The sequence below is a fragment of the Vicugna pacos genome, chromosome 1 (genome assembly GCF_048564905.1).
Source record: "Vicugna pacos chromosome 1, VicPac4, whole genome shotgun sequence".
In the NCBI taxonomy this organism is placed as follows: Eukaryota; Metazoa; Chordata; class Mammalia; order Artiodactyla; family Camelidae; genus Vicugna; species Vicugna pacos.
In genome coordinates, this window is record NC_132987.1 from 61,622,953 (window position 1) to 61,648,478 (window position 25,526).

General features: G+C 34.2%; 2 protein-coding genes and 1 pseudogene across 2 annotated transcripts in view; 1 reads left to right on the plus strand and 2 right to left on the minus strand.

Moving 5' to 3' along the window:
- LOC140696973 (uncharacterized) overlaps positions 1-25,526 on the plus strand; it is a 277,558-nt gene that overhangs the window by 141,394 nt on the left and 110,638 nt on the right. The window lies entirely within an intron of this gene.
- On the minus strand, positions 5,084-25,503 carry PPP1R2 (protein phosphatase 1 regulatory inhibitor subunit 2). Its single transcript, XM_006200942.4, has 6 exons — positions 25,073-25,503; positions 15,344-15,451; positions 13,649-13,726; positions 12,846-12,943; positions 7,752-7,919; positions 5,084-5,766 (listed from the first exon to the last, which is right to left on the minus strand). Exons 1-6 carry the CDS (start codon positions 25,192-25,194, stop codon positions 5,720-5,722), a joined length of 621 nt encoding a protein of 206 aa, XP_006201004.1. The 5' UTR covers positions 25,195-25,503; the 3' UTR covers positions 5,084-5,719.
- Positions 12,246-12,359, minus strand: LOC116282913 (U6atac minor spliceosomal RNA; annotated as a pseudogene).

The window sequence follows — 25,526 nt, forward strand, 5'->3', positions numbered from 1 at the left end:
GGCACAAGATGTGGAGAGGTAGCCGGGGGTTAGTGCACACCACCTTGGTAAGCCATTCCAAGAAATCTGGACTCATTCTTAAGGATGGTAGTGAAATCACCAAAGAGCTGAGTAGGGCAACACGTGCTGTTCTAGAGAACGGATTGAGAAGAGACAGAGTGGAAGCGGGGAAATCGCTTGGGAAGTTGTGATAGGAGTACTGGCAAAGTATGATGATAGTTTGACTATGACACTTAAGTAGGGATTGGAGAAGGGGAGTTAAGATATGTATCATCAAAGTCAAGTCAAAAAGGTTTACTAATGGATTGTCTTTGTATATTTGAGAGAATGAAAAAAATCAAAGCTGAGAAATAATATGGTGCTAAGTTATTGATTTTAGGAAAATGTTCTGGATGGGGGGAGCAATTAAGAAAAATTGGAGGAAAAATAAGAGCTCAATTTTGGGTGTGGTGTTTGATATATGTGAGACATCTTGTGTAAGCAACAGACATTCTGAACCTTCTGTTCTAACTCTTATATCTTAATTTTGGTCACAGTAATTGCATTTTTTTTCCCTAAGAACCATCTTTTATTTACCCTTTTATGCACAGTGCCCAGCAAATTACTCATCACTCGGTGCTTAATAAATATTCAATAATCTTCTCAAAAATAAACATCTTTCCCCCTCAACTTTACATTTATCAGTGTATCCTCATCCAGACTGAAAAATTTCAATGACTGTAGTCTAGGTCTACAGAACAGTGCTTGAAACTTAGAATAATACAGAATATTATTCTGGGTCCAATTTACTTTGCAATCTGGCCAATTTCCCACCCTCCTCTTTCCCCCAAGGATGCTTTTAAAATTCTTAGATTGAATTCTATACTTTGTGATTTACCATAAAAAATTCAAACTTTGGGAACAATTTGCTTTTCAACATTAGCACTGGACCAGAGCATATTTCCTAATAGTTTTAAACTAGAGTAGGACTCCCATTATTATGGTCTTGACCCAGACCCTCCCACCTCACTCCCTTTCCCCCAATAAACCAATGTAGGGATTACTAAAATGGCAGTAGAAGCTTAATTGGCAACACTCCACAAATTTGTTTCAACTTCCAAAATCCAACATTTTGGATTACGTTAAAAACATTTCTGATTTCTGTGAAATCTATCTTGCTTAGTGACTAAAGAGATCTTACCTTGGTGTTAAGAAAAACTGCATAAAAATCTGCTAAATAACTAAGTCTTCCTGATTATAATTAGCCGACTTCCCTACCAGAAAGAACCCTTGAGAATGGCTAGAAACTTCAGCTGTATATAGCTTACCCCTTCCTTGTTCCCTCAAGCATGCTCCCTGTTCTGTATGTACATGTAACTTATAAAATATTTAAAGGCATGGCAAGAGTCTTATGTCCATATTTCCCAATTAGCTTGGCATGATACCCTACGATAAAGTGCTTATTTTTCACATGGGCATCTTTTATAAAGGAAGATGAAAATATAGTCTTTTAATTGCTTATGTAAGATATTTCAGATACCAGGGAGTGTAACTGAACAAGAATGTAACTAAACTTATTCTTCCTATGCTTGTTAGAGCTGTTACTAGTTAACACTTTTTCAGGTTGAATCATTTTATTAGATCAAGGCATACTATGAAGCTGCTTATAATCCTTTTGCCTAAAAACTGAGGTCAAATGATACTGATCATTCTGCACAGTCCTCTATTTCTAATCAATGCACGGTCATGAATCTGGAAGAATTAAACACAGAACAAAAATTTATAGTTTTTTTCCAATTCCAATAATTCCCATTGGTAATGAACTGAAATGCTAAACACTCATTTGGCAGGCTTACCAAAAAAAAAAAAAATTCAGGTTGGGCAGTGAGATAAAATCATGACTAAACACTTGCCAAATCCACCCTCACTTACCTACTCTCAGCATTACCTCCCCCAAATAATTCCTCAAATAAAAACCTAGATGAGTCAATCCCAAATTTAAAGTGTAAGAGCCAAAAAGATCCCCAACATCCCCCCACCCAAATACTGAGGCAGCTAACCAAGGCTTGGGGGTGTGAGCCACAGACCGGAGACACTTGCTATCTGCTATTTTCCCAGTGAGTAGCAGATGCGCTCTTGTCAACCAGTTATGTGAGCTAATGGGGAAGATAAGGCATTTTGGAAATTTGCTTAGAGTAGCAAATCTTTGAGCCAACAGCCATATCAATACTAAACCACAGCAGCGTGTAACCAGTCACATCAACCACACCCTCATCTATCCTGGATATGTATTTTACAGTAAGAATAAGTTACCAAAAATTAAAGTCTTATGTTTGGCAAATTATATACAATCCATAATGTGCAGTTTGCTATTGTGTCTTCCCTCTTTCAATGGTAAATTGTTCTCTTCCTCTTTCAGGAAGAAGTTCAACTTTCATACATCAAAGACCCAAGCCTATTCCCCTACTCCTATTTAGGATGCAACTTGAAGAAAAGCAGGGGTGGGAATGGTTGTGAAATGTTTGAAAAATGCTAGGTTAAACCAAATTGTAAACAAGTTCTTTACACAGAATGTCTCAGACTCTTTAATATGACGATGGGCATTATTATAAACCTCCAAGGGTCAGGGGAATAAAGCATATAGCATGTGCAAAACTCATTTGCTCATGAAATCCATGGAACATGTTGTGGGACTGAGGGTTTCATGGAACACAGTTTCCTACTGGTTTAGATATACGTTAGTTTTTATAGGCTAGCCTGGTACTTACTTTATAACATAGACTCTATGAAAAATACGTTTTGAGTTGGAAACACCCTGCTTTAGAAACAAACTTGTGGAACGCAACCAAATCATATATTCAGACATCACCAGCCACTGTATAATTGTGCTTTTGCAATTTTTCCTAAATGGTTATAAACCTCAAACAAAATTTCCAATTTTTTTTGAGTAAAATAAAACCTCAAACACCTGAAAAATGTTACTCCTAAAGCACACAAAGTTTACCAATAATCCAAATAAAGTTTGCTTGTAAGGTGCAATTTTGAAAATGAGGGAATTTCTACATCTAAAAAGCATGGATAGAGTATGAAATTTAGTTAGATCTGGATTTGAGTCCTACCATTTGGCATGTATGAGACCTGAGACTGAATAACTTGGCCAAGAGCATTTTCCTCACTTACAAAGTGCTGATAAGGTACCTGTTTTGCGTGGCTGTTTGAGGATTATATATTAGGCACCTAGCACAATGCTGGGCAACTAAACAAACTACTCGGCCACAATACAGTCCAAGATCCCCTCCTGGTATCTAGAACACTTAGCCAATGGACCACGATGCTGAGATAGCTGGGCACAAGAAAATAAAATCCATACACAAGCAATTGCCATACTACTGTATTTTATTATAGTATGTTTATTGTACTAATTTTAAAGGAAAATGTAAACAAAGTGAAAGTCTAGGGAAAAATGGCACTTCGCTTTAATCTTTAAATATTTAACAATCCATTTATACCATTATGCCTCAGGTTTTAAAGAGCATTTCAGACTGAAAACTGAACAAACAGAAAGAAGACACTAAGAGTTAAGCAGAGAATACTGATTAAAAAGTAAAATCTACCTTGGCTAGAACTGAACATTGACAGATAACTTTCTCCAAAGGAAAATCTAACCTGAATCATAAAGGTTCATTTTTCTGTATAATCCAATACCATGTCAATTAGGAACTCATGATGATGAAAACATTTTACTCAGTTATATCTGACTACCTAAAATCCTACTGAGCATGCTATTTGCCGTGTCTTATTCCTTTGACATAACTATCTACTTCCTGAAACCAGAAATGAATTTGCCTGTGATTTAAGTTTCAAGAAACAGCTTGTAGAAAACACAAAGGTCTTGCCATTTCTTCACTGTACAGCAGCTATTTCTACAAATAGAGTATGTGGATACTTTCTAAGAACTCAAAGTGAGGAAACCAAAAACAGAGCTCTGTATGCATGAACATATGTACACACATGTGTTTAAGCTTAAATCCCCCCAATTGGGTTTAAACAGGTAAAAATACCTCAACATTCTAAATTCAGAAAACAGAGATAAACACTGTTTCGTTTATAAATCAGTGGTATTACTAGCTAATATGCTTTACTTAGAATACTGTACCTGCAGTTCAGAAGTACTAACTGGATCCCATTAAAAAAAAGAAAAAAAGACATTCAAAATAATAAAAACATTCTTCTAACAGCAAAGAATTCTTCCACTTTTAATTTATTTTGACATATTGATATTTCCATAAACTTGCAAGTGGAAGATAAGCTGCTCAATAAAAGCCAGTTCATATATATAATACACAGAAATTATTTAGTCTGTTCATATAATGGATTCTTTTGGTACTAACAAAAAAGATAGAAATAACTGACTAGAAACGAAACCATCATTAAACCAGATACACAAGAATTGTATTCATTTCAGGGAAAAAGTCCAAATCTTACTGAGTTAGAAGAATAAAGTACACTTGTCATAGTATACGTTATCATATTCCCTTAGAGCAGGGGCTATTTTTAAATTAAAAAGTGTTCAGGATTACTTCTGTCTATACATTCAGGAACTATCATCATATCACTGGTTACACACAATTCTCTCATCATGCAAAACAAAAAACCCTCAGATGGTTGTTTTCTAAGGTTTAATTAAGTCAGACAATAAACTAATAATAGCACTTTAATTAGCGAGCTGTAAATCAGAGGTGTAGAAATTCTGCAGTTGAATTGTACTTCCTGTCTGTAGCACTGCTGCTATTCAATCTATTTTCTCCAAGTATTAGAACTAATAGGCATTGATAGTCAAAATAAGATTTTCATCGTTGCAGCAGATGACAGAATATGTGAGAGAAAGAAGAGTTCCTAATGTCATGACAATCTTAATACTCCTTTATAAAGGTCAAGGATTGTGTGCGTTATGTGTGGAAAGGAGTAAGAAATAAAGGCAGGAGTTAAGACAGGTATATTAAGGGAATGCTGAGACTATATAAGAATTGTATTTATTTAAAAAACTGATCTGAAGTCTGCCCACTGAGCATACAAAAAAAAAAAAAATCAGAGCAGACATTAGTGCAAGTTTAACCTGGTAATTTATTTGTGGAAAAAGCTAGTTTTGATGAGAAAAAGTTTAATCCTTTCCTTGTAAACATGAAAGAAACACAACAGGAATTTTAAAGGTAGTATGCCAGAAAATGCAACAGTAACTTTTCTAATATAATCTTTTTCAATTAAACAGACAAGCTGAAGACACGTGTTAAAATATTTTTCAGACTGAATATTTATCAGCCTATGTAATCTGTTGTTCCAACTGGATTTTGATCTTTTAAAAAATCCCAACTTTTTATAAGAGCTATCACATCTAGAAGTGAAGAAAATAAATTAGATTCCCCCCCAAAAAAGATACTGTCTAACTTCTAAAGCATAAAAAGCTATATATCTTATACAAATTAACCAGTGTTCTTACAAAAGTAATGCAGTTTTGGACTGATGACATTATGCTGTATTTGTGGTGAAGTACTAGGCACAAGAATATACGTATCAATTAGGCATTTTCAGTCTAATTAGTTTCTAAGTTATTTAATTCTTGGCAATATATAGTAACTGGTATGCATTTTGGTACTTAAGTCATGAATTGTAGAGAACAAGAAGCAGTATATTATAGTAACAGGGTTTGTATCTGACAATTACAGTGTTGGACAAATCTCTTCTATGAACTCTGTGATTTATTTTGCAGTTGGTCACTTGTAGTAGATCCTGCAAAGATAAAAGAAAAAACAGCAACATAATTTGTTTGTTGAGTACAAACTTGGAGCTACTTGAGCTCAAGTTCCCTTCCACTGCCATGGCTGATAAATATGAAAATCTAGAAAACAAGTATGGTATAATTTATGCAGACTGATTAACATGATATGAAAGAATCTGTATACCCTCTAAATATTCTGAGAAGAACAGGAGTGTCTACTTAGTAGTAGGACAAACAGGTTTCAGATTGAACACGTCTGTGAATAAGTCACAGGTGGTTAGCTACGAGTTTTACTACAACCCAAATATCCAGAGCTATACAAAGATTTGCATTTATGACATCAAAATGATAAAATATTTCCTCAGAGTTTAAACATGCCGCTTTTCTTTTTATGAAAATAGAAGAAAAAAAAACTACCAACAGGTGGGGATGGGCAGGAGTGTGGAGGAGACAGAAGAGAAGGACAATGATCATAAAGTAATGGGTTCCATAGAAACTGGAGATTTTAAAAGCTGGTAAAAACATTTTAAGGGCCCAAAAAGGGCAGAGAATAAATAAGGAACTTTCTTCCCTATACCTTACTATGTAGTGTTTTCTATCTTTGTAACTTTATTGAAGCTATGTAAGGAGTACGTTGTCTCCACTGAAGAAAAAACAGGCATTAAGTGAATACAAATTTTAATAATCTATTATACTTTAATGAAAAAATTCATTTATGCACTAAGTATGAGAAATCTAATGTTTTACAAGAAGAGATAGACAAAAGGCCAATTATTTTTCAAAAGCCTTGACTTGAAATCCCTTTAGTCTCTGGCACAGTAGTGCTAATACAAATTCCTAGTGGCAAACGAGGGGTATTCCCATTGCTTTGTTAGAGTCACTACAAATGGACATTGAAAGTCTGAGTAGAAACTGATGAAAAATTATAACCCAAAAAAATTTACTTTTGAATATATCAAAAGAAATCACCAAGATATAGGTAAATGGAAAACAAAGACCAATTAGGAGATAGGTCACCTAAAAATGGACAATACATTTAAAGAGAAGAGAAAGACATACAACAATAAATACTCAAGATAAAGTCTGTTCAAGTTAAATATAAGCTAAACAGACTACGGTGAATAAAATGGAAAGGAAATGCTGTACGAAGCAAACTGAAAGGCCAAAGTGTTACATGGAATAACAAAAAAAATACTGTAATCCTGATATTATAATGAGACATAGTCATCAGGTTCTACTATAGAATCCCTGATATTTCATATATACTCACCAAAACAATAATATAATTATTTATTCTTCTAAGACTTAACTATCCAAGGCACAATATATAACAGTAAGTAACATCTCCACTGAAAAGCATCAGTTTGAATGCACAGAGTAGGTAGATGGGCACAAAATCTGTATTAGTGGTGCAGAAGATTCACTTTTATTGAATGCCAGAACAATCATTTATTAAAAATAAATAAATAAAATCTATTTCCTATGACTGATCAAGAGTTGGTAGGCTGCAGGGGCTGGTTGTCTGAGACTTAAACAAAAATCTGCCAAATAACTTGTCCACCCAACAGTCAAAAGAATCAACACTGGAAAGATATGACATACTTTGTACCTGAAGGAATGTGAAAACATATCTTCCATATTAAAGACCTATTTCTTTAAAAAAGTTTAAACCTTAATTTACATTGTTACAACAGATAAAAACATGATCTGAAATATTAAAACAAAATATAGCTTAATATGAAAACAAACATTATTGCTTAAATCCATGTAAATAAAACAATGTAGATACAAAGTGTAACTTACATCTCTTAAATCAACTCTTGAGCATAAAAACCTTATTACTTTGAAATTGGTCATCAGGGGTTAAGATTTTAGACACTTCTCACATAAAAAGTGAATTTCAGCAAAATTCTCTGAGGTTTCTTCAAGCAAAACAGTGTATTATTTAGGTACAAATGATCATAAGAGTCTAAATGATATTTTTAAAATCTCTAACCTTGATTTGATTCTTCCATGTTCATGCTTTCTCCAGCTGCAGTCTCTGACATTTCTTCATCCTCATCATCATCATGTAGGTCTTTTGAAATTAATTGTCTAGCTAATTTAATATTTAGTCCTTCATTGTAGTGAAGTTTCCTTTTCATTTCAAACTGTCGCTTTTTTTCTATAAAATACAAAAAACAGGTGTAGGAAGTCTTTAACTTGAGGATTGGCAAACTACAGCCTATGTCTATTTGGTAAGTGAAGTATTATGGGAACACAGTCACCTTCATTTGTTTCTGTAATGCTTAAAGTTGCTTTTGTGCTCAATGGCAGAGTTGAGTACTTGCAGTAGAGATCATGTGGCCCACAAACCTAAAATATTTACTATCTGGCCCTTTAAAGAAAAAGTGTACCAATCTTTGCTTTAGATGGTTCAAGTTCATTTTATGAGAGACTAGCAGTAAAAGCCATTAGTAGTTATATATTGGTGAAGAAAACATAAAGATATAGGAAAATTCTCAATAGAGTTGAATGTGAAAAAAAAAACTATAATGCCATATATATACACACACACACACACACACACACACATATACATATATATATAAAATGTACAAAGCCTGCATGCATGCACATATGCACACACAGTAAGCCTCAACAATTAACAGTCATTAGTTCTGGATCAAGGAGCTATGGGGTAATTTTAATATTTTCAAGTTTTCTATTTTTATAATTAAGAAGAAATTCCTTTTAAAAATTCTTATTATCCATTAAGAAGTTGCCATGATTGAAAATGTTGCTGGATAAAAACATAACCTCATTCCTAGAGCAATTTTAAGAAAAACCTGTTATTAGGAACAAGGAAGTGATTCTGGACTATTCTTTCATTTATAGTCTTCATTATAGAAAGATGAAAACTAGCTGCAAATCAACACAACTACTTTATCAATAGACAGCACTTTAAAGATCAACTGTTTATCAAGAAATAATTATAGGATTGTAAAATTTCTTAGACCAGAAAATTAAAGGGGGGGGGGCTGACATAAAATCGCCAACTGTTTTTCTGTCAAACAAGAGCATTAAAACTCATCCACCATAGTTTTATTATAGTATTCATAAAAATATTTTAATGCCAAAAAGACAGAGAAATCTCTCAGATTAAGGCTATTCAAAGTAATTTCTCAATGCCCTCTAATTCCCTCTAAGTTTTTACCATCAACTATACTTATTTATGTTTTAAAATCATGCATTTCCAACTCATGTCCCCACAGATCAATCACTTTTTTGTTTTTGATCAATCACTTTTCAGTCTCTGTTTGGGTTGGTTGAGGGAAAGTTCTGAGATGAACATCCATATCATCCATCATCCCATAAGCATTTGTTTCAAACTACTAAGATCTTGCCAGGTATTCTTCTTCTTCTCTACTAAGAAGTTACTTTTGTGATTTGTTTTACTCTTTGAGAATACTATATTACAAAAGGGGATAAAATTTTTTTAAAAAATCAATAGAAGACCAAATCCTCATGACTAAATTTTTAGTGATGCCTTTCAGATGGTATAAAAGCCAACACTAAAAAACAAAAAAATTATTTTAATTGCCTCCAATACCAGATACATTTACTAAAAAAGTAAGACTAGGGAGGAAAGGGGGGTGAAGAGGGATAAATTGGGAGCTCAGGGTTTGCAGATACCAATTATTATACATAAAATAAACAAGGTCTGCATAGCACAGGGAACTATATTCAATACCTCGAATGGCTTATAATGAAAAATGTGAAAAGGTGTGTGTGTGTGTGTGTATAAATATATCTGTGGATGTATAATTGAATCACTGTGCTATACACCAGAAATCAATACAACACTGTAAATTGACTATACTTCAGTTAAAAAAGACTTTTTCTCATTACAAAGTAACATATGTTCTTTTTAATGTAAAGAAAAGGTTTAAAAAAGATAGAAACTTAAAAAAAAAATCACTCAATTTCCTCACTTGGAAATTATCAGTAACATCTTATGACTAGACTTTTTTCTAAAAATGCATTTTTTACAAAAATGAATCATATATTGTTGTATATGCTATTTTCTTTCTATAGAGTTAGAATGATTATGACTCAGGGAAGTCTCAGTTTATGCCTACTGTATGATGGAACTATAACAGCGACCTTTTCTTTCCCTCTAAAATGATCTAGAGTTTAGACAACAAAGTATATAAAGATTCAGTAAAATTCTGCCACATACATAGCAGATTCATATAATTTTTAAATGGTTACAAAGAAATGAGTTATAATTTCATCCCCTGCATTGGTCAAAGATTTATGATTTCCCCCTCTGTACTTTCACTGTAATATACAATTGACCCTTGAACAACATGGGGGTTACAGGGATGTCCACCCTCCTGGCAGTTGAAACCCACACGTAACTTTACAGTTGCTCCTTCATATCCGCAATTCTGTATCTGTGGGTTCAGCCAATTGCAGATTGTGCAGTGCTTCAGTAGGTATTTAGTAGGAAAAACAATGTGTGTATAAGCAAATCCACGCAGTTCAAATTCATGTTATTCAAGGGTCAATTGTACATACATTTTTGTGCATTTGTTCTATTATCTTCTCAACATTAGCTGCTGTTTTTTGAAACTGTGCCTCATAACCCTTTAGTAAGTCATAATGAGCATTTTAAAGAAATGAAATAAAAGAGAATAATCTGGAAATAACACATATAGTAAAGGTAAGTACTGTGTTGTGGGATTTTTATTTTTGTAATTTCATGTATACATGTATACTGAGTGGGACCTGTTCAAAAATGTCTGAGAAACATTGAGAATAACCCTGGGACACTAAATTGCTAGATCAAAGGGTGTCATTTTCTTTTACTATTTTTGCCTCATATGTTGCCATACTGTCCTTCCAAAAAAGCCAAACCATTTTTCATGCCCACCAATAGTATATGAATAACATTTCTCCATTCACACCAAAAGGGAAATTGTCATTTTTTAAAATCTTTTTAATCTGAAAAGAAAGGCACCATGATGCTGTTTTAATTTGTAGTTTCTTGTTCCTAGGAGTTGATATTACATATTTCTCTTTTGTGAATTATACTTATAGTCTAAGAAAATCATTTCTTTTTAATTCTAAGAGACGTTAAACCTGGTTTTGCTCGTTATATTCTAATTTTGGAATACTCAAAATTTATCGTATAATTTAAAAATATGCAATGTATTCATTTTGTAGAAAGCTGCTAATAGAAGTGGTCTTAACCTACTTTGGATATTTAATTTTATTTATAGTCTCTATATGGTAAAGCAACATAATACAGAGTATAAAAACTTTCAGCTTTCGGGCCCAGCTCTAAAAAAGAATCAAATATCCATGTAAATTTGACAAGTGAATTATCTTTTTTATGCTTTCTTTTACTATTTTACAAAATAATATAATGGTGAATATACCAATTATTTTAAGTTAATATTTATACTGAGTATGTATAATATACCAGAATCAATGTTAAGTGTTTTACATTCTTTATCTCATTGAATACTCAACAATGAGTCTAAATATTTTTATGGCCTCTAATTTAAAAATGAGGCAAATTAAGCAAAGTAGATAAGGACATACCTAGAGTATAAGCTTAGATCTATCTGACTTCATAGCTAGTCTCTTAATCGTTATGCTACTAGTTATAAGATAAAATTTTCTAAGAATTTCTGTGAGTAAACAAGGGTTTTCAGACATGTAATTTGTTTAAAAGCAAAGCAATAAGCAACTCTAAGTATCAGTTAAATTTATTACTGGGAATGGACCTTGTGAAACTGTAACTAGTCAAATAGTTCCCCCTGCTGGCTAACTCCTGGAACTACAATTTGAGGAAAAATTCTTTAATGAAAACTGACAACAGAAGTCAATAAATTTCCTATTCTCAATAGATTATATTTTTAGAGAATAATAAAGAAACAAGTTCTAGAAACAATTACTATCTGAAACTCTCTTCAAGGACCTTCGGTATATATTTTGGGAAAACAAATCATGAAATCACTGAGGGTAGAACATACATAATACAATTTGAGATTACGCTATACATAAAATTTCTCTCTTGTATAGCAATTAGGCTCAGACCATCATAGTTTTGCTCAACAAACTACATTCTAAAGGTAAGAGGAAGGAATAGCAAATTGTACCTTAGCAACTGCCCATGACAAAGATCCAGACAAGTAACTTGCAGATATTCATAATCTTAGTTCTAAAATTTCTAAACTTTATAGTACAGGTAGTTCTCTTATTTCAAGGCTTCAAGTACACTACTTAATCTCTTTCTTTTTTGTAAGGGTGTGTGTTTTTCTTGCATCTTTTATCCTATACATAGGCTTGGTTTTTCCTTTTAAAAATATTTGAAAATAAACTATATGAGCAATTTTTAATTGAAATTATACATTCACATGGTTCAAAATTATAAAAAACAACAAAGTGAAATACCTTCCTTCTTTCCTTACCTCCACAGATAACCACTGTTACTTGTAAAAACAAACCATGAACAGATAGCAATGCCTTCACTGTGTATGTGCTGTACGGGCTAGAAGAATGTCTTCCATCCTTGTTGAGAGGGCTATCTTTATCTCCTCTCCTGTGATACTAGTGTTCTTTTTTTTTTTTCCATTGGGACCTAATAAAAATCTTTACTCCAAGTATGATCATCCTGATTCATTTAGTAAGTTTCATCAGTTCTTAAAACAGAAAAAAAGCACAAGCACTTGGGGAATTAGCTCTTACTGCTATCCACTTTAAGATCATCCACTCAATGACTCTAAAAGCATTAATATAATATTTACCAAGGATCTATCTGCTATAGAGTAGATGCTCAGTAAAAAGAAAGGAACAAAAAGCACAAAGAAAGGAACACTTATAATTAAAGATGGTAATATTTTCTTGAAATCTGTGGAAGGAAAGCTATTATGCAATAAACCCACATAAGTAGAACCTGAATTATAAAAATGTTACTCTCTAATCTTCCACCATCCACTTCCCAAAAAGGAAGACCATTTCACATCTTTCAAATAATGGATTTATTTCAGCAAAATTTATTAGTGTAATGCTAAAAGCAACAAAAGAAATAAACTACCTCGTTCTTCAGGTGAGAGGTCACTATCCTCATCTCCACTGCTTTCTTGTTCACGAACCCGGTATTTTGGCTCCAAGCCTTCAGCAGCAGCAGTTAACCTATACAACAACCATTTATAAAGAAACCAACACTATGAAATTCTTACATTAGTTGAGTCTTACTCAACTTTTGAGTCTCAAAAAAAATCTGAAAATCATTAATATGTTAGCTATAACCAGATGAAGAAAACAAAAAGCAAGAGTGAAAATGGGCACAGAAACCAGTAACAAAAAGTAGAGGGCGACAGATCGATGAACAGCAAATGAATAGAGCTTTTGCTTAGAAATTCAACTTATTTTTGCCTTTCTCACTTTCATAAAATACAGATGAAAGAATATTAAAAACAAACCAACAAACAATCCCCCACAGGCATGTGACACAGGGAATCTGTGTAACAGGCTCTGGTACTCTAATCTTTCTGCCATCCACACACCTTGACTTTAACATAGAAACAAGGCTATAAAAGTTGCTATGAAAAATCCAGATAAAGTTATTTATTTAGCACATACTTTTATATTTTCACTTGTCCAAGTAAAGTAAAATGCCTTTATTTATTTATTTGTTTGTTTGTTTTAGGGGAAGAGGTAACTAGGTTTATTTATTTACTTATTTTTTAAGTAGAGGCACTGGGGATTGAACCCAGGACCTTGGGCATGCTAGGCAGGCACTCTACCACTGAGCTATCTCCTCCCCTGTAAAATGCCTTTAATACTGCACAATTAAAAACAGCATAAAGAAAATGTTTTATAGTCATCAATACTTACTTCTTAGCTAAGACATCTGGGGTTAGGGCTTCAGTGGTTTCTGAATCACTCAATGCATCTTCATCATCACCTACCATACTAGGATGACAAGCACATTATAAATTAATCCGTGAACTATAATTTTTCAAGCAGAAAAACAAAGTAGGGAAACATAACTCTACTGACAAATATTTAAAAGCATAGCACCAATCAAGAAAAGCCTTCAAATGATTAAAAAAAAAAACCGCACTCTTGCAATCCTGAAAATACATACTGAAAAAGGCTGAATCATCGGAGGGGGAAAAACCCCACAACACTTGAATTATTCCATCCGTTGGAAACAATGCCAAAAACCCACCGTGTGGCCTTAGAATATGAATTTGTATATCAACCTGAAAATATCAGACAAACGATCTATGCAGACATAGGTAAAGCAACAAAATTAGATCCTAAGATCTAATTCAGGAGGTCAAAAAGCTAGTTAGCTTTCCCAATTTACCTTCTAATGAAAAATATGCTCCCCACTCAACTGCAAAAATGAGTATTATTTAAATATAAAGTCTAAAAATAATGGCTATTTTTTTGAATTATGTTTGATCTTAATTCTTTTAGGTTAGTTATTGCCAACCAACACAGATAAGGGATGTCTACTATCTTTACTGAGAAGGAAGAAAGCCCTGACTTTGACTTCTGGTATGAAAAAAGTTTTAGCTTATGTTTTAAAATATATACCTACAATTAGAAGAAAAATGAGTATATAAACTTTTCATAAATAATATGCCTATTTCTCCCATTAAGCTTTTTCGAATCGAGTTTTAGCATGTGTACCTCCTATTTGATTATTTCTTTCTCCCCTTATCACAATCTTCATGTTTATGCTTGGTTTTTATTTTTTAATTTTTTGTACGGTTTTTGTTATTATCAAGTTATTTCAACTTATCTTCCAAAGTTTCACCCACTGATTTAAAACAGAATTTCTTAATTCTATTTCAATTGTAGCTTCTGGATTTACACTGTCTTCAATGACAAAATACTTCAGTCCTGAAAATCTTTATTTTTTCAATATAAGCTAGGGCATGATCTTAGTTAGATATTTCTAGTTAGTTAGAATCTCCATCTTCTTATTATGCTTATTGGTGCATTATTTTTGTCTTCACACTAACTACTACCACACATAGTCATTTTATAATTCATTAAAAAAAATTCTGGAAGACTCAAAACTGCCAACAATTACAATTATCTGAACTACAATATTATGTAATTCAAAAATATGGACAAGAAATAGTAATGACCACTTGTCTCTGAATAGGTTAAAAAAAATTTCCATCTTTGAAGTTATCCCTTTCTGCAAAGAGACTGAATAAGCCCCTGATACCTACTTAGGAAGCAAACAAGCCCAATTTTCATTTTCTTTTTTATAAATAAGTCATTCTAAGGAAGGTAAAAATCACCGATCTATGTGTACCATTAGCAGCTAGGGGACCACTGAGGTGCAATGAATAACCATTTACTACTATAACTGTAATGTAAGAAATGGATTCCATAAAGTTCCTTATTACTTATATTATTACACAAAAGCATGCAGTTGGGTTACTAATTAATGTTTCAGTAACAAATATAAAAAAACAAAGATTCAAATTAGCTGTTACCCAGAAGTTCATATCAAATGCAAAATGGAAACAACTCAAAAAAGGAATGATGTCTACAAAACACTACCTGTGGTAAGGAGTGCTAGGTTCATCTATTTTCATTAAACCATAGTCTTTGTCTGCTGGATGGTATGTCGCCAGGATGTTCATTTCATCCCACTTCTGGGATTTTTTACTAAAATCAAAAGAAAAAAATGTCCTCAATGGAGTAAAAAAAAAAAAATGTACACATCTAAAATTCACAAACATCCAAATCCCAAATTTCAATTTCTATTTGACTGCTAACTTCTATTTTCACATCTATTTTCTTAGAATAGAAACTGATGTGGGTAAAAGCTGCAAAAATTACAATAAAATGTCAGTAAATCTTTTATCAAGCCCTTAGTGCCCACATATTAAAAACTTATTACAGTTATCCCTTGGCATTCTCAGGGGATTGGTTCCAGGACCCTTCACGAGGCATTCAAAAAAATATTACATTATGACTTGTTTAATCTTCATCTGGCCTATAGAGTAACAGCAAAACCTGAAATTTACACATTGCCTGATCTCAGTAGTTAAGGATTTTGGATCTACCATGTATTTCTAAACAGTTTAATAAAAGACATACCAGGAATATTCTCCTTTGCCTAATTTTTTTTTAGAGGTATCCGTAACAATCAAAAGAATCAGAACATAAAACTACAGGGAAAACCTCATTAAATTCAGATACCACTAAATAAAGATTTAGGTTGCACATAAAACTATAGCTCAGTTTTTTTTTAAACCTAGAAGAGTAATTGTTTGCTAAGAAATGGTATATTCAGATCACCTGGGATAAATCTACTTAAAAGAAATAGAAATGTTTCATAAGTGCTTTATGAACATCCATTAATAGCCACTCAACAAAATATTTGTACAACTACTAAGGTGCTTGATAATTAAATGGCTTAATTACAAATTTTTATCTACTTTAAAAAGGGTACCAAAGACCTCTCTACCAGCCAACAATATTTTGTCATGTATACAATTTGTGACTTGGTTATATACTTGAAAAATAACTACTTGAAATAGAACCAGTGTAGAGGGGGGAGGGTATAGCTCAAATGGTAGAGCATATGCTTAGCATGCATAAGGTCCTGGGTTCAATCCCCAGTACCCCCATAAAAAAAAAAAAACTAATAAAAAATAAACAAATAGACCTAATGACCTCTCCTCCTCAAAATTTTTAAAAATGAAAAAAAATTTTTTTAAAGAACCAATGCAAATTTTACACAGATTCAAATTATTCTTTCTATATTTGCTCCACATTGGTGAGGTTTTATTGCAGATATTTTCAATTTTCCTAAAATCTATCAATTTTCAGATCTTGAAATGCTCTTGAAGAATGACATACTTAAAATTTTAATATCATATTCTCTTCTCCATGTTCTGAGTCACCTTAAAAATTAAACACGCTAGAGGGGAGGGTATAGTTCAAGCAGTAGAGCACATGCTTAGCATGCATGAGGTCCTGGGTTCAATCCCCAGTACCTTCTTTAAGAAAAAGTAAGTAAACCTAATTACCTCCCCCCACCAAAAAAGTAATAATTAAAAAAAAATTACATGTGCCCACTCACAGCAGTTGAGTCTGACTTTAAGTTCTCTTGCTTTCTGCGTACCCTAAAGGGCCCACGGTGTTCCCATTTCAGACTAAGCACTTTTTTCTTCATATTTTTACTGTGGTAAAATATACGTTTTAATCATTTGTAAGTGTATAGTTCTGCGATATCAAGTACACTCACATTGTTGCGCAACCCTCACCATCATCCACCTTTAGAACTTTTTCATCTTCCTCCACTGAAATTCTGTACCCATTGAACACTAATCTCCCATTCTCTTCTTCCCCCAAACCCTAGCAATCATTCTATTTTTGCCTCCAAGAATTTGACCATTCTCAGTACCTCATGTAAGTGGACTCATACAGTACTTGTCCTTTTGTGAATGGCTTATTTCACTTAATGTCCTCAGGGTTCATCTATGTTGTGGCATGTGTCAAAACTTCCTTCCTTTTTAAGGCTGAATAATAGTCAACTGCAGACCAAGTACTATGAACTACAACTTCCTTTTAAGCCTACTTACCCTTCGTTTTATTAAGAGGCAAAGGTTGGCCTAGACACACTTTACAGGTGGCTGACACTACAACTCCTGTTCTTCTCTGCCCTCATAATAGAAGTTACCGAATGTCACTTCACCATGAAAAAGTCAAACTCTTAAAAGCTTTTAAAAGAAGCTAAAATTAATAGGTCATTAATTTTAAGCACTAAAATATGATTTCTTCTTTAAAGAGCTGCTTTTTCATTCATTCGCCATGGCACTTACCTGAATTTTCAACTAGTCAAATTTGAATGTTGTTAGTATATATATTAAAAAAAAAACACTTGATTGAATTAGACTGGCTATAGAGATCTTGCTTTACAACAGTACTGATTTCTTTAGATGCCTAGTTTCTGTCTTTCAGAGTAATGGTTGGTCTTGTGGCAGACAAAACAACAAACAACTGGGAGATAGATGTTTAAGGTTCAAGTTCCAGTCATCCTTCACCAGTCCTGTTACTATATAGGCAAGTCCAACAAAAACATTCTCTCTTGGGCTATGCTTACTCCACATGGAAATTATAATAAAATGAAAGTATTTATGATTTTTAAATCTAAAGTTTTGTTAAAAGTCCTAAAACCATATCTTACCTAGCACTATAGAGAATAGTTTGAGATAAGGCATTCTGAAAAGATGGTTTAATTGCTTTTGTACTGAATGCCTTCTGTCTTTGCCCTGAAAGATTCAAAATTTAAATGATTTTGAAATATTTATGAGTTACCATAGAATGAGTTTTTCTCAAAAGCAGTTTTCTATTTGACTAAAATTACAGTTTCAGATATTTTATTTTGCTAAATAGTTCTATTACCTGCAAATTCTGTAAATTTAAAAAGCAAATGATTAGGTCTGCTCATGGGCATATTCTATATAAGGTAATTCACAGTGAAAAGGGATACAATTCTAAAGATTCTAGGCAGCAGAAATGATCAGTAAGCTTCTGATTAGAAGTATAAAGACATATAATTTTTAAGAGAAATACATTAATTTTATGTAGAAAGCAATTCAATTAAGAAACAAAGGGAGACCCATGATATGGTAACTGTATGTTCCTTCCTGACAGACAATGCCTCCGAAATGACAAGAGTTAAGTCCGAGTCAGAAACAGAAACACACAGGTCAAAGTTTCATAAAGCCTGTACTAATAGATGGTCCTATTAAGATTCTTTACTAAAGATATTGTAAAAGATAACTAGCACACTTCTATTTACATAAAGGTCAAAAGTAGACAAAATTAAAGTGTGTAGGGATTTATACTTAGAGGATTACCATAAAAGTCAGACCAATGATTATGTTGAGGGGGAGGGGGAGGTTGTTATTGGACAGGGCAGGAGACATTTCTGAGGTGATGGAAACATTTTTCCTTGACCAGGATGAAGTTACAGGGGTGTTTGCTTTATAATTATTCCTTAAGCTTTAAAATTACATTTAATATACTTTTCTGTATGTGTATTACATTAAATATTTAAAAAATAAACACATAAAAAGTGACTTTGTTGGATGCTTCCTAATCTCAAAGTAAAACAACTTACTTCCCAGGTGATGCTAACAATACTGAATTAAAAATGACAACTTATCATCATTACTGCTTAGAATAGAAGAATGAAGATGGCCCTTTGGAATTTAAAAAGTAAGCCCCAAATACCCTGCAAATCTGTTTCATGAGATGGTGACCAAAGAAAAAGAATGGTATGATACAAGTAATAGTGTTTCCTTAAAATTAATGATAAAATTTAATAATCACAATTCTAGCATTCTAACCCATTAACAATTTTGATTTTGGTATATTCTTTCCACTCCGTAAAATACATATGAAAAAACTACACAAGCTATTAGTATATGTAAAAATATATATATACAAACAGAATATATAGTATATACAAAACACATATATTGATAGCTTCTATAGAATTCTATAGAAGTATTCTATGTATATGTAATTCTATATGTATACTATGTATTTTTGATAAACTATCAGTGTATGTATTTTATCATAATAAGTTGTTTGTATTTTTTAGTCTTTTTTAATGTTATGTGTATAATATTCCAAAATAAACTATTCACCTAATGTTAGATATTTAAGTTGAATTCAATTTTTCCTATTGAAAATAAAGCAGAAATCAATATATTTATGCATATTCTATTCAATGATGTTTTTAGGATAATCTGCTAGGACAAGCATATCTGGATTAAATTTATTAAGAGCTCTGTTGTTCACTCTATGTTGCCGTATAGCTGTTTAAAAGAGAGGACTATTTGTAATGTCCCCAAATAATTATCAAAACTTTGCCAAGATTGGATATCTGTGTTTTTTCCACCTGAGCAGGTATAAATTAGTATTTAAATGCTGTTATGTGTTTCTTTGCTCATTATCTAATAAATAACATGAAAAATGCTTGTTATTTTACTTTCCTTGTATGAATTGTTTATATCCTTTGCCTATCTATTGGAAACATTCTCATTAATTTGAGTGACTTCTTTATATTTACATAAGTGTAAAGAACACACTCAAATTTATGAGAAGGTTTAAACCACATTATAGATAACTCAAAGGTATATATAAGGTACAAACCACATTATATATAACCCCAATTTTCCCAGTTTGCTTGCCATTTCTACTATACACAGAATTAAAGTTTTATATATCCAAAGCTTCACCTCACTTTTCTAAGAGAAAAAAAAAATCCTTATAATTGTCGATACCCAAGGAAGACAATATCTTGCAAAACCATGAATTTAAACAAGGGCATAAAACAGACTCCAAAGAATGCTAGGAATCCTTAGGTGGAAAGTAATAAAGTAGAAGACCCAACCCTAACTGTCAGCAGAGGACACTGGGTATGGAAATTAGCATCTCTTAAGTTTCCGTAGAATTAACATTATTTGCGGAGTAACAAAACCCAAGGAATGAATTTGCGTTTAATCGTAATACTATCACAAACTGCTTGTGTGACCTTCTTTGGGTCATTATTTCCATTTACAAAAAATACAGGCACTAACACTTACACTAAAGATCTGCTGCAAGGGTGAAAGCACTTGTTGGCTTCAGCTCCCTCCCGCCCCTGCCCATACACAGGTGATTTGTTTTTCCAGCCTAAATCTGCACCAGAAAATGCCACTGCTTCTCACTTTCACTTTGATAGCTCGTATGATGCCATCTCAAAGATGTACTCACACTTCTCGTTGCTTGTGACTTGCTCTTTTTTAGTTTTAGCCATACTTGTAGTGGGAAAAAGGATTTCGTGTTAAACTTTAACCCCACATTTCAAGAAATGGTTCTTTCTTAAATGAAGATTCAACTTAGGTACGTTGAACAAGACTTTGAAGCTTCACACCATTACTGAACAATTAAAGACTTAACAATAAAAACAATCAGTAAACAAAAGGTCACTTTTGGAAAACTTTACTTAGTGAGCCTTGACTATATTCCACATTCCTTTACAGGCAGAAAAAGACAAAACTGAAGTATGCTTATATAAAATTATACTAAGGGAAATTAATTCAAGCACAATTTTTCCAAGTGGAATTCACCTACAATACCTAAGATTACTACAGAATTTGAATTGAACATAGTGGTCCCAAAGCATACTGTGTACAACAACCTGCTGAGATGGGGGAAAATTAGATTGTATTCCCTTCTTTCTATTAGAATAAAACTTACATTTGAGGGTGAGGTACTGGGTTAAACACTTTACATTTAGTAAATAATTTAATAATTAAACTAGGCAGGGATATAATGAATAACTTGCTATATAAATCACAGAGTTAATATGTAGCAAACAGGATCTGAACCCAGGCAATCTGGCTCCAGATTAATCATTTCTCATAAGATAGGTTTTAGTAACACTTAATATCATATTTTCAACAATTCCAAATGCATGTTTTTCTCATTTTAATATTTCTGAAGACAGAACATATCTTAAAATGGATGGCATCTTCTGGTTGTCCGTTATATATATATATAATTTTTTCCTTTCTTGGTGCTACATAAAATCACAGTACATCTTAGAATCAACAGCATCTTGTTTTTGATGAAATACATATACTTACGAGATCTGTTATGTCCGACCTTCACAGGTTGTTCACTATATTCAAAGTATCCAGAAAGAATGGGAATTCCACAATCATAGGAGATAACGGTGGCGTTACAACTAGTTGAGCAGTATGCTGGAATATACTGAGATTATCTAAGCCTAATTATGTGGATTTATAGATTTTATTCAGTTTTAACTGAACTAACCCTCAAAAAGTGGTACCTGATGAAACCACTCACTGAAGATAACAGTACCCATGCAAGTATTAGGACTCTTTGGGATATGGTATTATATAAACCTCACTTTAAGTGTAGATTGAGCCTTGATATATTATTTAATTATTACTTACTATGTATATAAATCATAAACATTTGAAACATTCCGATTTTTTCCTACTAAAAAAGATGCACAGTCAGAAAGTTAGAGACCAATGGAATAACACAACTCAACTTCTGACCTTAAAAAAAATCCCTTAGCAACATCTATTTATATTAAGATATTGTTACATAATACTCTCACAACTGATGGGGGGTTGGGGCAAAGTGGTGTGTACAGAAAAAGGAAACCACCACTGCCTTTTACATGATAAAGGTACCAATAAAAGGTATGGTTACTCATGGATTCTGTATTTGCAAATTTGCCTAGTTAATAAAATTTTTCTGTAACTCCAAAATCAATACTTGAGGAATCTTTCCAGTCCCTCTCAGACACGCACAGAACGGGAAAATTTTAGTTCCCTGGTGCCCATGTTCCCAGCTGAGGTTAAACAGGGCAATGTTTTACCTTTTAGTTTCAGCTCCCTTAATGTAAATACGTATCCTTTTTGTAGTCTATTTAGTACTACGTTTTTTGGGTTTTTTTTGGTGAATTAGCTGTTCAAAATAGCTCCCAAGCATAGTGCTTAAGTGCTGTCCAGTGTTTCCAAGCCCAAGAAGGCTGTTATGTGCCTTATGGAGAAAATACGTGTTAAATTTCATTCAGGCATTAGTTACAGTGCTGTTGGCCATGTGTTCAATGTTAATGAATCAAAAATATATATTAAAATAGGTGCCTTTAAACAGAAACAAACTTAAAAAGGTTATGTATTGATTGGTTGATGAAAATGTGTGATCAGAGGCTTGCAGGAACCTAAGTCTGTATTTCCCCTAGGAGCAATAGTTCAGTATTCATTAATTCTGTGTTTGTGGTGACTTTATAGAACATAACTACTGAAAATAGTGACCATTACACTATATTTATTAGCTTCTGAATTTTAAGTGCATTGTAATCAAAAAAGCCATTTATTTTCAATTCTTTTTTTACACCAAAGGGAAAATATTGGTTGTAATTAAACATTTCAAAAAGTTTGTTCCAAATGTATTCAACTATACTGTTTCTATTCAAAGCTCTCATAAAGTTGCTAATATTGTTTGCATGAGCTGTAACATAAATAATGTATACCATATTACTAGTAGAATTAGTTTTTTTGCCTTACAGTCACATAACACCATGAAAAAAACCCACCCCCTTTTACTACTTAGAATCAAACATCATCAACTTCAACAAATTAGGGCTTGGTAGCTCCCTTTGAAGTTATGACTATAAACTTCTATTTTGGACAAGTCAATCAGGGTCAAACGCCTTGCAAAAGACCCCTTTTAAGTGAATCTGCCCTGCTAACAGCTCCTACAGAAGGAGCAGTCATACACGGGTGAGTCTGGTACAGTGGCTTTGGAGGCAGAAAGACCTGAAGGGGGAAGGGTATAGTTCAGTGGTAGAGAACTTACCTTAGCATGCACAAGGTCCTGGGTTTAATCCCCAGTACCTCCATTAAGGGGGGAAAAAAGAAGAAGAAAAGAAAAGAAAAAAAGATCTGGAGGGAAGCCTCAGTCAATTATATAAAGAGACACAGGAAATTACAGCAGACCAAAGTTGAGAATAAGTAGAAGATGAGGAAGCAGCAAAAGATTGAAAAAAAAAATACAAGCTACTTGGTAGACAGACAAAAAGGAGCTCACACTGAATAATAGCTAAGTAACTTAAATGCCAGTGAGAATCACATTCCTGCTGCTGAATACTCTGAAGCCCATAAGAGCCTTCTATAGTTGTCGTTTTTTTTATAAAGAGTATCTTGGTCTTCCTGTTGTAATTATATTCTGGTGAGATTCTGTTTTCTTAATACCATGAGCAACACGCCCTCCCTGCCCCAATTCCCATTTGAAGCAGTTTATCCCAAATAGAGGTTGCATGTTGGAGACTGTAAGAGTTAAGCCTTCAAAACAGAGTGGGAGTAGGGGAGCTGCTAGACAAACTAAGGCCTTTTCCAACCCCAAAGACCATGGTTCTAAGCTGTGATCCTACTTAACATTTTCTTCAAGGTTAACACAAATCCCCATACATTTACTATCATCAAGTTGTAGTTCCTTTTATGGCCCTAAAACAATCCTTTAAACAGGTGTCCAAATAATCTGTTTTTATGAACACTCTCATTTTAGCTTTATGACTTCACAGATTTCAACAATAACTTTTCTTAAGCCATATTTCCAGAATGTAGAGTCCTTACATGTTTAGTATCTTAGAACAGCAAAGCCCACTAGCACTTCTAACCCAGTGTTTTATTTTACACTATATACGGTATTGCAACTTTTTTTTTTCATTGAAGACTGCACCTTGGGTATCTTTCTCTGTACATTCACACCTATCTCATTCTTTTTAAAATGCTGGTATGCTGTTCCATTATTAATGTACCATAATAAATATTTCACCAGTCCTTCTTTAATGGACCGTGGGTTGCTCCCAATTATTTACTATTACACACAATGATATGGATCAACATCTTTTTACATATGTATCTGTGAGTATGCAAGAGCAACTAAATTATCACTGGGTCATCTTAAGTTGCGACTTTGTGAACTGTTCTGAGCTCAGATATGTCTTTCACGAATAACAGAATTAAAAGCGCTCAAACTCTTGCAGATGCAAAAATAATTAGCAATAAGTAGCCTTCCATTAAATATAGATCAAAGACTGGGAAGATTTCGGTTTCTTTTAGTGCAGAGATAATGACAAACCAGGACCCAAGAGAGTGAATGTGGCATGATGCTTTTGATAATGTTCACCTAAAAAGGAATGACTGGAAGAAGGGCAATTAGAAAAATGGAGAAATTATCTCTTCTTTTTCTGAGGCGTCTCTTATTAACTTGAGATTAATCTTACAGGGTTCCCAAGCCAGGAAAACACACTTTATTTGAGGAATTTCAGACACTCGGATATGAGGTTAAGAAATACTAAATGCTTAACAGGTGAAGTTTTAAAACTTCGATTTGATTAATATTCCCGATTTCCAAAAGCTCAAATATCATGATATATGTTTAAAAATATTATATACGTGTATATACTTTAAAAAAGAGAGAGAGAAACATGACAAACGTCATAGCTCCTGCCTTAAGATCACCCCCGACCCTCAGCCCGGCGGGCGGAGGGAGACCCAAGCCGCGCCAGGGCCGCATTCCTAGCCGCCCCGCGGGCCGGAACGCGCTGGGGCTTGGGCGGCCGGAGTCAGGCTCGGCGCCGGTAACGGCGGCGAGGGGAGGGCGAGGCCGCCCCGGCCGGGAAGGAGGGGCTTCCTAGGCCGACCGGGGCGACGAGCGGCCCTTCCGCGCGGCTCTCACCTCAGTTCTTCGTCAACACTCCTGCCGGGCTGTTCGGCCGAGGCCACCACAGAGGAAGTCGTAGAGCTCTTGTTCTTCAGGATCCCCTTGATGGGCCGATGCGAGGCCGTCGAGGCCGCCATTGCCCGCCGCTCCGGCGGTCGGCTCAGCGTTGCTGCTTGGCGCCGGGTCCAGGAAGGAAAGGGCTGGGCGCGAGCTGAGACTCGCCAGGCAGCCGCCGAGCCCGCCTGGGGCTGAAGCGGCCGCACCTGCTGTCGCTGAGACCGCCACCAGCGTCGTTGTCACGGCACAACGACCCCGACGCTCTGGCGTCCGGCCGACGCCGCGCGGCTGGCGGCCCTTCGCGCGCCCTAGGCTACCGGCACTTTATCCGCGGCCCGCGGGGAGAAGCCGGCCTAGCTCCCCAGCGCGGGAGCGACGCCGACGCCGAAGCCAAGCGGGCCCGCCCTCTCGC

What these genes read in the sequence shown, in the direction of transcription:
- PPP1R2 (XM_006200942.4), bottom strand. Translation starts at nt 25,194, where the DNA reads ATGGCGGCCTCGACGGCCTCGCATCGGCCCATCAAGGGGATCCTGAAG. An exon ending in CCTAGCACTCCTTACCACAG is followed by an intron (nt 13,727 to 15,343) that starts GTAGTGTTTTGT and finishes TTGTCATCCTAG; the next exon opens with TATGGTAGGTGATGATGAAG. An exon ending in CCTCTCACCTGAAGAACGAG is followed by an intron (nt 7,920 to 12,845) that starts GTAGTTTATTTC and finishes TGTATTTTATAG; the next exon opens with AAAAAAAGCGACAGTTTGAA.